Source organism: Falco naumanni, chromosome 2 (genome assembly GCF_017639655.2).
Source record: "Falco naumanni isolate bFalNau1 chromosome 2, bFalNau1.pat, whole genome shotgun sequence".
In the NCBI taxonomy this organism is placed as follows: domain Eukaryota; kingdom Metazoa; phylum Chordata; class Aves; order Falconiformes; family Falconidae; genus Falco; species Falco naumanni.
Window position 1 is genome coordinate 76,462,998 of NC_054055.1, and position 12,660 is coordinate 76,475,657.

A 12,660-nucleotide genomic window follows, 5' to 3' on the forward strand; every position below is an offset into this window, starting at 1 on the left:
TATGAAAGGTGGTGCATGACTGACTTCTCTCATTTTTTTACAATTGCATTAGGGCGAAAAAGTGGAGGGGCTTCAAGCACAGGCCTTGTATCCTTGGAGAGCGAAAAAAGACAACCACCTTAATTTCAACAAAAATGATATCATCACAGTTTTGGAACAGCAAGATATGTGGTGGTTTGGAGAGGTTCAAGGGCAAAAGGGGTGGTTTCCAAAATCATATGTGAAGCTTATTTCAGGCCCCATTAGGAAGTCAACGAGGTATTTTATTTGCTTTTACTATACTTCTATACTGAAATAGTTACATAAATATGAAGAGTTGTACGCTAATTTTAAAGTTTAGAATCTAGTCTGTAAAAAAAAAAAAAAAAAAAAAAAAAAATTCTTTGTATGGCTTTCTTCTGGGGAGTTTTGACTTCCAACCCTGGAAATTTGTATGAAAAATAAGAAAACTGACCTCTGTTCTCTGAGTCATACATCACCTACAGAAGATCTAAAGCTTAATGAGAACGGTCTTAATTTTATGTGACTTGCAACTCAAAAATTAGTATATTAGATTTTATGAATTACAGCAATGTGAATCATAGCTTATCTTTCCCCAAAATAAAAAGGTATACCTCAAAACTTAATGACTTATCATTACTCTTGGATAATGAAACAATCAAAAACTGATTCTGTGTCATATGAAAGCAACATTAACATTAGTAATACAAATGAGAATGATTTTAGATATTTTTTTTCTAAGGGAGAAGAGGAGGTGCAAAAACTTATGTATTTAAGGCAGTTACCGAAGTATAACCATGACTGGCCATTGTACTTAAAAGCTTTAATTTGCACATATACTATCTCTTCTTTTAAAATACAGCTAATTGCTTGTGGATGCATATGCATTGGTTTAGTTTTTAAATATGATAAAAAGATTTCTGAAGAGATTTAATTTCTTAAATAACGGTTATTTTCTTCTAAAGCATGGATTCTGGTTCCTCAGAAAGTCCTGCTAGTCTGAAAAGAGTAGCATCACCAGCAACAAAAGCAACTATGTCAGGTGAAGGTAAGCATTTCAAACTGAATGGCACTAATAGTATATTACTATGTAATTAAATAGAATAATTCTGCTTATTACCAGAAACAAGCTTAGAATCAGATCTTAGTGTTTTAAGGGTCAGGCCTGTTAACATGGAAATACAAATAAGTTTGCCTCTAGAATGATGTAAATTTATTGTAGTAAAAATTTATATATGTTGTGTATATAGAAGAAATAATTTCACATGCCATTACAGTATCTCCTGTAGTTTGTACTGTTTCTTGTATAAATATTTTAGTAACGATTCCCTGTCTGGATTGGGCTTTTGCAGGAGGCCAAATAAGCACATACGAACGTGTACTTGATGACATCAGGAATTTATTAATAAATGTCTCAGTTTCACCCAAAGCTCATTTCCAATGTTTCATTAAAGCTCTTAATTAAAGAAATTACAATTATATTTATGGAATGTTGTGATCGTTAATGTCAAGGCTACCCCTCACTTTTAAAGATGGAGCATGGGGCACAGACAGATAATTGTCCAACCTCTGAAGGGTTTTAAAAGATGTGCGCTCCTGGTTGTTACCACCCTACAGCTGGAGGTTAATGCCTCCACATGAGCTGTGTTAACAGACTGTGTGGGCACTCTTAATCCACTTCAGTGCAGGGTCAGCTAGGTTAATTTAAATCACAGTCAGGGTAAATCAGTGGATCTAAATATAGGTTACAGATGAGCATTTGTATATAATCTCTGCAGCACCTCTTAAGTTTTTTAACTACAATCCTACATAGAATTTTAAGTGAAAGTCTCTTTGGTTAGTGATGTATTTAATTTGCCACTGGCATGAGCAGTACAGAAATTAGAAGAAGGGAATAGTAAAGAACCATGTAACAAGGAAAGTGAGATAATCACAGTTATTTCAAAATACAACTAGCCTTGCTTACTACATATTTGAGGGACAGCAATTGTAGAAATGCTAAATCTTTTTTGTGAAGTATGGGATATCTCAGGTCATATGTTTGTATTAAAAAGGAACACAACTTTTATTAAAACATTTCAAAAAAGCTGTATTTTTAAGAAATAACAAAGCATGGATTTAGCACTTCCTATTACATTTAAAGGATTTAAGAAATATTGCATGTGTATAGCATACATATGATATTTAGTGTGTGTGTGTACATGCATACAGACAGACGTGTGTGTTTTTCAGCTGCAGTTGTTAGACAAACTATGCCTTAGCTTTCATTAAGGATAGTCATTGTGGTTTGAGTTCTTGGTGAACTTTCCTGAGCTAAGATTTTAGATCAGACTTAGTGTTCAAGCAAATAGAACAATTGCCAGCTGCAGTGGAATACTTGAACATTTTCCATAAGCGTGGAAGTCTTCTTGAAATATTGCTTGTAGGTCCAGAGCTGGTCTTAGAAGCAGAGTATGATATAATCTTCAGAAACCTGTTTTTGCCTGTATTAAATGTGATAATGCTCAGTTAAATAAGAATGTATCAGGTCATATAGAAAATGTTACTGGATTGTCTGAAATTCTTCTTTGTAATCATTATGTAAACATTTTTTCATGTAGTCCTGTGATTGAATTATGCATTGCATTTCTCAACATCAGACTACTTCAGTGTTTTTGCACTTGAATACTAAGTAGTTGACCGTGTTGTAACAAAACAGAACAAATTCAGGCTTTGTCTTAATAGTTCCCAGCCATCTGTTGCATAAGATGCAATGAGATGTGCACCCTTCATGCAAAGCTTCAATTAATGAAAGAATTCATTGTATACAGGAGCCAAACAGTATATGTAAAATGAAGGCTGTATGTACAGATATTTGGATACTGAGACTTCCCATCCCCAAGACTGAAAATTCTAGTCATCAGCACAGAACGGAAACCATTGAGAAACATGTTTCAAGAGTGTTTTCTAACATAAATAAATAGTTGATGTATATTTTAATTATACTATAAGATTATTTTTAAAAAAGTCCCCTCGAAGTAGCCTTTAGATTGTATTTAGTTCTGATAGACATAATTTAATGCAGTAAATATTGAGGTTTCTAGGAATAGCAATTCTCATCTAGGTAGCCCATGGATAGACTACATTATGTTATGTTTTGCAAATGATAATTGAGCAGTTTATCAAGTGTTTTCCCATGTTCTGTATTTATTTCCCTCTTACAGAATATATTGCTATGTATACTTATGAGAGTTCTGAACAAGGAGACCTAACTTTTCAACAAGGTGATATGATTCTTGTGACAAAGAAAGATGGCGACTGGTGGACAGGAACACTGGGTGATAAATCAGGAGTTTTCCCATCTAATTATGTGAGACTCAAAGATTCTGAGGTAGAGACATATAAAAATGTTATAACACTGAGCTGGGGGAGGTATATTTTATTTGGTGGTGTAGCAATAGCTGCAAGTCAGTGGATCATAAGGGAAGAAAAAGTATTTTGCAGTTTTACTGAATGTGAGATTGCAAAGGGAAGACAATAATAGTTGCATTTTACAACATAATGTTGTAAATAACTCTCTGGATTATATATTAAAATGAATCTTGCATATGTTAACTTGGCAGTTCTATAGAGACAGATCAGAATAGCTATGACTACTTTGCTCCCCAGGTAAAGTAATGACCAAATTGTGTCTTACTGCTATTATTTTATTTTATAAAAAATAAACAGTAATATTTCAGTCTGTTATCTGCCCCCTGCCCCCCTTGTTGTTTTCTTGCAATCAAGGGGAATAAATTTTGCTAACTACCATATTTATTTGAAAGTTCTTGACTGAATAATAAAAGTTCTGTTTCATCTGATTTTTATCCTGGAGTAATCTGATAGAACATGTCTGTATTACTTTTTTTTTTTCTTAAGCATTCTAAAGAAAGATGTTTTCTCATTTATATTCCTTACCTGTTTGAGAGGATAATTCATCTCCTAGTAGGAGTTAGCTTAGACTCATGTTTGAATTCAATACTAATCTCTTGATGAGAAGGTTTTCTTGTTTATGTCTCTAAAAGTAATAGGATTTTTAAAAGTAAATTAAGTAAAAATTACTGGATTTTCAGAAATCTGTGTGGTAACACTTTTTCAACAAGTCTCGAATTCTTATGTGTACATACATATGTGACACAACTCAATGAGAGACTATCTGCAATGTAGAGCTTGAGCAAAATCACTCTTTGAAATTATTTCTGTTGGTGGGAAAGCCAAAGAATAAAACTTGCAGTGAAATAGCTGTAAAAAGCCTCTATACAATAAATTTCTAGATAGTAGAGGAATAATAATAATATTCTTTGAGACAGGATTATATAAAAAAAAAAAGATATTTAGTAGTGCAATCCTTGGGAGAAATAGTGTTGTGATCCTGCTTTCAGAAATTTTTTAGAAACTTTTCTCATCTATATTGTGCATCATGTAACAATTTTCTTCAATCCCTCCCACTACTAGTTCAAGAACTAATCAGTCTTATACTGGAGAAGTCCTGTCCCAGTCTTGATTAGTTGTTCCTTTGTGTTGTGAAGTACACTTCTCCGTGCAGATTAAGAGTGTAGTTTCATAGACTAGAATCATGGAATCATAGAATTATTTAGGTTGGAAAAGACCTTTGAGATAGAGTCCAACCGTTAACTCAGGGCTGCCGAGTCCGCCACTGAACCATGTCCCTAAGCACCACATCTACATGTCTTTTAAATACCTCCAGGAATGGTGACTCAACCACTTCCCTGGGCGGCCTGGTCCAACGCTTGACCACACTTGCAGTGAAGAAAGTTTTCCTAATATCCAATGTAAACCTTCCCTGGCACAACTTGAGGCTGTTTCCTCTTGTTCCATCACTTGTTGGGAGAAGCTACCAACACCCACCTCGCTACAGCCTCCTGCCAGGTAGTTGTAGGGAGCGGTAAGGTCCCCCCTGAGCCTCCTTGTCTCCAGGCTGAACAACCCCAGTTCCCTCAGCCGCTCCTCATAAGCCTTGTGCTCCAGACCCTCCACCAGCCCCGTTGCCCATCTCTGGACACGCTCCAGCACCTCAATGCCTTTCCTGCAGTGAGGGGCCCAACACTGAACACACCATTCCAGGTGCGGCCTCACCAGTGCTGAGTGCAGGGGCACGATCCCTTCCCTAGTCCTCATGGCCACAGCATTTCCGATACAGAATGATCACATTTAGTCCTTTCTAAGTGAGCACAGGTCTGGTCCTACCTGCCACATTTTTCCTGCCACTGTCTTTCATCTGACCTGTTAGTAAGCAAGGTCAGGACACCAAGCAGAGCAAAAGCTAGTCTAGCAGAAGTAACATGTGCTTCTAAGATGGTACTCTGAATCAGGTCAGCAACGGTTACAAAAACGACAGCACCAGAATTGGTATGGGTCGAGAGTAGTGAAGGAGGCAGGATTGCCTCAGCATCAGCTTAGATTAGCTTGAGCTGATTTTTGAACTGCATTCTTAGCTGGCTTTTGTGTTAAATACTTTATTTTAGAAGCAAAACATCATACCTTACCTTTAGTATGAGGTTTTGGATATTCCTGTGCTCATTCCTACCTTTCAGTTGTGTCAAATCTAGTGACTATGGAGCAGCAGATAAAGTTAGTTCAGGTCCCAGACTGGAAAAGGAGTAGTTAATGGTTCAGTTAGTGGAAGCACTGTAGCTGTAGCACTGTGGAGCCCATCACAGCAGGCTAGCTTGCCTTTTTGACAATTAGAATAAATTTTGTACAGTAGTAAGTTGTAGTGTTAGGCAGGGTATAGGTTTACCCTGACAGCTGAGCTCGGTGAGAGTCCAGACAAGAAATTTTGAGCTCTGAGTCCCCAAATCTAGCAGCTTGATTCTCCTCTGAGTGGTGCCAGTTGTAGCAGCGGAGATGTTTGTGGGTCTGTATCAGAGAATTTACCTGGTTAAGAAAAACACTCCTTTTTGCACTCCAGGAAGTGGATTATAGTTCAGCCCTGCCAGTAATTCTTCACACACAAAAGATGGTGATTTGCCCCACGGTGGTATAGGAGCAAATGTACTGATAATTGCCCGGCCCAGTGGAATATTTTGTGATCATGAAACTGTGCCCTGAGTCTCTTTATATTACCTGTAAGTTTGTATTGTAGTTGATGAGTTGGAGCTTGCACTGTCAGCCTCCTAAAATCCTGTGAGGCCTGTTTCATAGGTAGGTAGTAATAGCTGGTAATAGTTACTTAACCTCAGCTACATTCTTATTAGTTAATGTTAAGTTTCCTTTGAACTTTTGTGAAGGAACTGTTTTTGTTTCCCCTTAATATATTCTCAACAGAGTTTAGTCTTAAAACCTGGAAATTTATGTTCACATGTGCAGAGCTACGTTTTGTGTGCCTTTAAGGACTGGATGCATGCCCTGTCTGGTAAGAAGACAGGTGTACATATTGGCAAATCTTCTTGGTAGAGCACTCTGAAGTAGATATTTTATACTGAAAACTGTTTTTATTAGAGAGGTCAGTTTGTTGTTTCCTCTGATCTCAGTTTGGGGCTGAAACGGCTCAGGGCAATTCATCAAAAAGTGCTCCAACTGCCCTTTTTGCTGGTGAAAATCACATCTTCAGATAAAACCTTGAAGAGAGGGAGGAAAAAGCACAGAGCTCATGGAGATCTTGATATTCAGGATGATTATTTTCATAGTGATTCATATGCCCTGTAGGACATATTTCTTGTTCCAAGTGGATAATTGCCATTACATGTACAGCGTTTTGCTATTCAGCTTGTTCACAGAGCCTGTTTTTACAAAGGTTTTCACAACAGCGGCTGTCTGTTAGCTTTCAGATGTGCTGCTGTGCTTGGACAGCTGGCCGATTGTGGAAAATGTTAATGAAAGAGTAAATCAATTTAATGTGTTCTGCACTATTGGCTTAGACCTGTAGAAGTCAGGCAGTGCTGATCTTTCAACAGCAAGCGTAGAGTTTGTAGGAATGGTTATAAGCCTCAAAGCATCAATGGTTTATACATCAGAAGATTTTTTGGATCTGTTCTTCTGTTCCTAGTCCAAGGCTACCCATTCACCTCAAGTTGCTAAATTAAACTAAAGTTTCAACTTATTAATAGAATGAAAGTCTGTTCTTCAAACGATGACACTGGTTCGTGGTCCATTCTCAAGAGTTTTCATTAGGTTGAGGTAGATGAATACAGGTCTGTAATAGCTTTTTATTCTACTCTGCATCTTTTAAGACTGGTAATAATTACCTCTGCATAAGGTATGGAGCTAATATGGTGGACTTGGAAACACAAAAATTTAGACATCTCTAATGATGTCTCTTATGAAACTTTTTATAAATGTTCTAAAAATAATAATGGTCTGGATGTATTTAATCTGGATTCTAAGGATCTTACTTGTACAAGACAATTGGCAAGTCTGCTGTGTCTTACTGAATTAACAAAGCAAGTTCTGCTCTACTGTTTCAGGAGACTTCATCACTTGTCACAAAATACCCTCAAATGCAGTTGGTGTCTCAGGTGTGCAAAAGGGAAATAGAAGGGGCTATGTCCTCTCCACTGTGTTTCTTTCAACACAGAGAACAGAAAATACTTCTCCATCTACTGAGTGGTCCAGAAGTTGGGTCCGTCTTAAACGCATTGTTTATTAATTTAGTTATTTATTGAAGTACTGCAGGACTTCTCTATATATTTCTTCTGCTTTTTTACCAAGGATTCAGAGAATTCTCAAACAGAATTCAGACTCAGTCTGGTCAAGGTGATTTTGAATCTTCTTTCAAAATAATCTCTATATGTTTACTGGTTAACTGTAAAGATACAGTGTTACAACCTGTTTTATCTGTACCTATGGTCCTAATCTGGCAACACAGTTATTGACTAAGATGTCTTGAAGGAGCGTTTTCTCTGAAGGATGTTTCTTTGCCAGAAACACTTTCCAAAGCAGAATTAATTCCTGATATTGCCATACGAGTGCCAGTTGTCACCTTTGGTTCCACACCTTTTAATCTTCCATACTTGGGACTGCTGATGGATACAGTCACTTTGTCTGGATCATCTTCTGCTTCTCCCCAGACCTAAACTTACTTTGTGTATCTGACCTCTGCGTGATGCTTTCCAATTTCACTTTTTTGTTAATATAGGTCACTGTCATTGTTGGGAAAGGTGGAGAACTGAAGAGAAAGGAACATAGGGATGAAAGGAAGATTTGCTGGTCTTGTAGAAAGTAATTATAATCAGTCTTTTACAATGATAAGAAAGCAGCGCTGAGGCAGCAATATCCAAGTATCATTTAAGTATCCACTTACCACAGTCCTTCCCAAAATTTAAGTTGGAAAATATCAGGGAGAAGTATGGTTTACTAGGTGTGTATAAGGTGCTTTGGTCCCAAAGTAAAAAATAAATAAATTCTTCCCATCCCCACTCTTCACCACCAGTTACAGCTTGTGAGGTAGGCAATGCCAGCTGCTGGGTTTTCTGCTGTTACTGGGTGGAGCTGGCTTGGCTAATACAGTATTGTGAGGTGCTATAGTTCAGTCTGAAAGATCAGGCTTCTTGAATATCTTTCAGGAAAGCTACTAAAAACATGGATGTCTTAAAGCAGCTGTATAGTCTTCAAGACAGACTTAAGATCTATCTAATCTATTGGTATAGAGGCATCCAAAACTAATGCATGTGTTTAAAATGGCTCTGTTCTCTCAGTTATTTAACTAGTTTTTTAGTTAATCCTTATATTAGTTTCTGCCAGAATCCCCAAGTTTTCAAAGCGTTAAGTTAATGTGGAGAATACAGAGGATGAAATTGTTCTTTTCCATAGAGGAATTAGGATTCTATGGAAACCTTCAGGTCGTTTGATGTAGGCTCCAAGTTTGTGTGGAGGATCCTAAAGAAGTTATGGGGAGGTGGAAGTGTTGTGACCCTTGCTTGAACACAAGAGGATATTTATGGTGGCTTAACATTTCTGACCAAAATACAGTTTAGAGTTGTTATGTTGCTGTTATCCATATTAGACCTTTTTATTACAGAAGATAAGACTGGCAATGTATCGGGAAGAAACTGAAGTAATTAGAGGGCAGGGGGAAGCAGTCTTGTACAGGGGTGGTGGGTAAAAGGGTTGGAAGATGACTGAGAAAGGGAGGTGTGCAAGGGGCAGAGCTGAGACCACACACTGTTTTGAATACTGTAATTGCATGTGTGTCAGTAGACCTGTGAGTACATTAAAATAAAGAGATATAGTTCTTTTCAAATAACCAGTGGCATCAAGGGAAAAGTGTTTTGGTTTTTTTTGGGGTTTTTTGTTAGGAAGAGAACTTTGAGTTTGTAAATTATGAAAGCTTTTCATGTTAAATTTTGTCTTTCAGTATTGCTCTTTTCCTATACATAACTGAACTGAACTAATTTCACTGCTTACTGGTTTTCTTGTGTCTATTCAAAGGTTTTTCTTGCAAATCTCTTGGGCTGGATGATGATGATGTCCCTCATCTCACCCCATCTAGGTTCAGAGGAAATAGCTACAGATGATGATAACACCTTGCTATTCAGTGTCCGATGCTTCTCTCACTCGGGCACAAAAGTGGTGGTGGGGTTTTTACTCTACTGCAATACACACCACCTAGTTTAGATGACTCATCTTAAAGATGCAGTCACTTCACCGACTATGCTAGTATGCCATATGAGAAATTTTAGAACCATAGTATGGACAGTGTTAAAATAATTACATCCAGTTAGGTTTTTAGGCATATTTGCAATCCAACTATTTGCAGAGTTGAAAACTACTATTGTTTTAACTCAACTTGACAGAATTCACATTCTGTAGATAAGCAGATTTAAAATTCAAATGCCGTGTAATTCAGAGTTACATTGGTTTTAGTAGTCCATGAAAGGAAGAAAAGTTCAAGAAAGAAGTCTATGCATTTAGATAGTTATTCATCCACTTCCATACACTGCTTGGTATTTATTCCTACCTATTAATTGCCATCTAAAATATGAAGGGTTTCTGTAAGAATAAAATCTTCTTGTGGGAGTTTTTTTAACTTAACATGCTTGTTTAGTTTGTGAAAGTAAAGCATAGCAAATCGTTTTCATATACTGGAGAAATAAATAAGAGTGCTAAACTTACATCTTTCTATTTCAAGGCCCCTGGAGCAGCTGGAAAAACGGGAAGCTTAGGGAAGAAACCTGGTGAGTCATATTGTGACACCACCTTAGATCTGTTCTTTAAGTACTTAAGTTGAATGGCAACAAAATATTTTCTGTGAAAATAAATTATGTTTACTCTTGGTCACTTTATAATTTGCACTGGTGAAAACTGTTGTCTGTAATAAAATAATGCATAATCTGTCCATCATTCTACCTAGTAAGTATCAATCACTAAACAGCATGTAGGTGGTGCTCAAAAGTAAATGTAAACTTCATGATAGATTGCTAAACAGAACAGTGGAAGCCTACAAAAAGCCCAAGTTTGCCAGTGCCTCTGAAAATGAAGTACACATTCTTACACTGGTTTTACAGAATTTTGCCCAGAATGCTACACAACATGGTATATATAGATTCTGTGAGCTCTTGTGCCTCAAGAGCACATACCTTATATCCATGCTATGTAGCTTACTGCCTGGTCACAGTGCAGAAAATCATGTTGCAGGTTACTTTTTGGCTAGAAAGAGGTCCCCTGGCTCTTGGGGTAGTGGGGGCTGTCCTTCCAAACAGCCATTGTATTTCCAAAGATCATTAGTAGAAAAGCGCGTTCTCTGCCACTGGGAGACATTTGTAAACTGTCCAGGAGACACTTCTTTTTTTTTCTCTCTCAGTTTTTGCTCAGTTTTTTTTCTCTCAGTATTTATTTGCTTTTGTAAAGAGATGTCTTTGCATTGAGCTGAACCAAACTAAATAGGGGATGCTCCGTGCTTCTGTACTGTCCCTTTCTCTGAGCCTTGCTTAGTTGCATAGCGAGTTGGTTCAAGGATGTGATCTGCCAAATGTTGCCTTATTTCCACACTCACGTGCATATGCATGCGCAGGGGTTTTTTTTGTGGTGTTTCGTGTTTTTTTGTGGGGGGGTGGGGGGGGGTGGGGGAAGGAGGTTTTGCTTTGTCTCCCTGAACTGACTCACTGTGTGAGATGGGAGGACAGTAGATTGCAGCAGCCCCAACTTCATTTGGCTTATTTTACCTTGACATGTGAGCAATGTTGCTCTTGTCAAATTTTACTGATCCATCTGCGGAAAGAAGAGCTTGGCAGTAAACTATGCCTGCCCTTTCTAAGTTTCATTTGCATGATTAAAAATAGTTACGTTAATAGATACAAAGTTCAAGAGGCAGACAAGAATAGAAATATGGAAAACCTCTAGAAGCGATACCTGGTAGAAATAGTGAGAAGATACCGACAGGACTGGCTGCTTCTTCCATGAGTGGGAGAATGGTGGATGGCAAGACTTCAGCCTAGAGTACCAGCCTTGTAATTGCTGGTCTCCTGGATTTGAGCTTTCAGTGGAGACTGGGGCGATGTTGACAAAAGCTGTGTTAACAATCTTTTGGAGTTTAAGAACAACTTGGGAACAGTCCTGCCTATTTTTCAGCAAGAGATTCATGGATATTTGTGCTATAAATGAGCTGATAGTACTCAGCCAATGTAAGTGAAATGGTAATGAACGAGGTGAAATATTCCTGTTTGTTCTACAAGCAGCAGGATGAGTGGGTGGGAGTTGGTAACTGTGTGTTGAAGGGCAAGGGAAAAGAAACTCCTCTCTACAAATTATTTAAGCAGCAATATGAGGACAATTATATCTGTGAGAAGACTTTCCCCCACCCCCCAAATGTACCTGTGTTAGTAGAGGCCACATATTTTGGCCTAGACTGTAATTGAATTGGATCTCTTCTCAGTGTTTCAATATTTAAATAAATAAAAATTAAAAAGTTCTTCCTGGAAGGAAAGCTATTTCTGTTTTTTTAACTTTTTTGCTGAGTTGTTTTCTCTAACTTTCTGCTTCTCAGACGTGCAAGAGCTGAATGTTAACCTGTAACTTATTTAACATGCAGTCCGCAGTAAAAATTCTTTATGCTGCTGGTTGGTGAAAGAGGATGTCAGATACCTGGAACTTTGTAAATCCCACTTTTGTAGATAAAAGTGAGAAATTTCTTGTTCTGAGAGAGATGCAAGGTATAGGATTTTTGCTCTTTTAGTATGATATCCTGAATATTATAATTGCTGAGGTAGTGAGAGAGGTTTTTGCCTGATTTAAAAAAAAAAAAAAAAAAAAAAAAGTAATTGATTTTGACAAACTCCTACAGTTAATTTGTTTGCTTGTGTTCGTTTTGCCTCCCGAGTGGCTCTAGGGTGGCGGAATCAATGTGGAAAAACCTGCAAATGCAGAGAGCTTACAGATTTTCTAGCAGTATAGACATGTTTCCTGCCAAATAGCTTGGTTGCTTTGCCTTCATACAGACTGCTGCTGCTGGCTTTTCTCTGTGTAAACCTTTCTACTCTCCTACTATATTTTACTTGGGAATTCTTTCGTCTGTCTTCTGCTTTTGCACCTTGTGTGCCAAGTTCCAGATCCATGTTTAAAGCATCTTTTTAACTTTCAGCTACTGGCCTTTTCATCACCTGTTTGGTTCCACCTCTGTGTGCCTGCCTCTCCCCTCTTTGATTTACCATGAGAGAGATTCTGCTGTAGTTAATTCTGCGTGTG

At 37.7% G+C, this 12,660-nt stretch overlaps 1 protein-coding gene across 7 annotated transcripts in view; it reads left to right on the plus strand.

Annotated features, from left to right (window-relative positions):
• Positions 1–12,660, plus strand: part of ITSN1 (intersectin 1) — a 136,377-nt gene that overhangs the window by 92,339 nt on the left and 31,378 nt on the right. For all 7 annotated transcript variants that reach the window (XM_040584983.1, XM_040584988.1, XM_040584984.1 and 4 more), the window contains 4 exons: positions 53–258; positions 966–1,048; positions 3,204–3,370; positions 10,109–10,154. In XM_040584983.1, the coding sequence (XP_040440917.1) occupies positions 53–258; positions 966–1,048; positions 3,204–3,370; positions 10,109–10,154 (502 nt within the window). The remainder of the gene's footprint in view (positions 1–52; positions 259–965; positions 1,049–3,203; positions 3,371–10,108; positions 10,155–12,660) is intronic.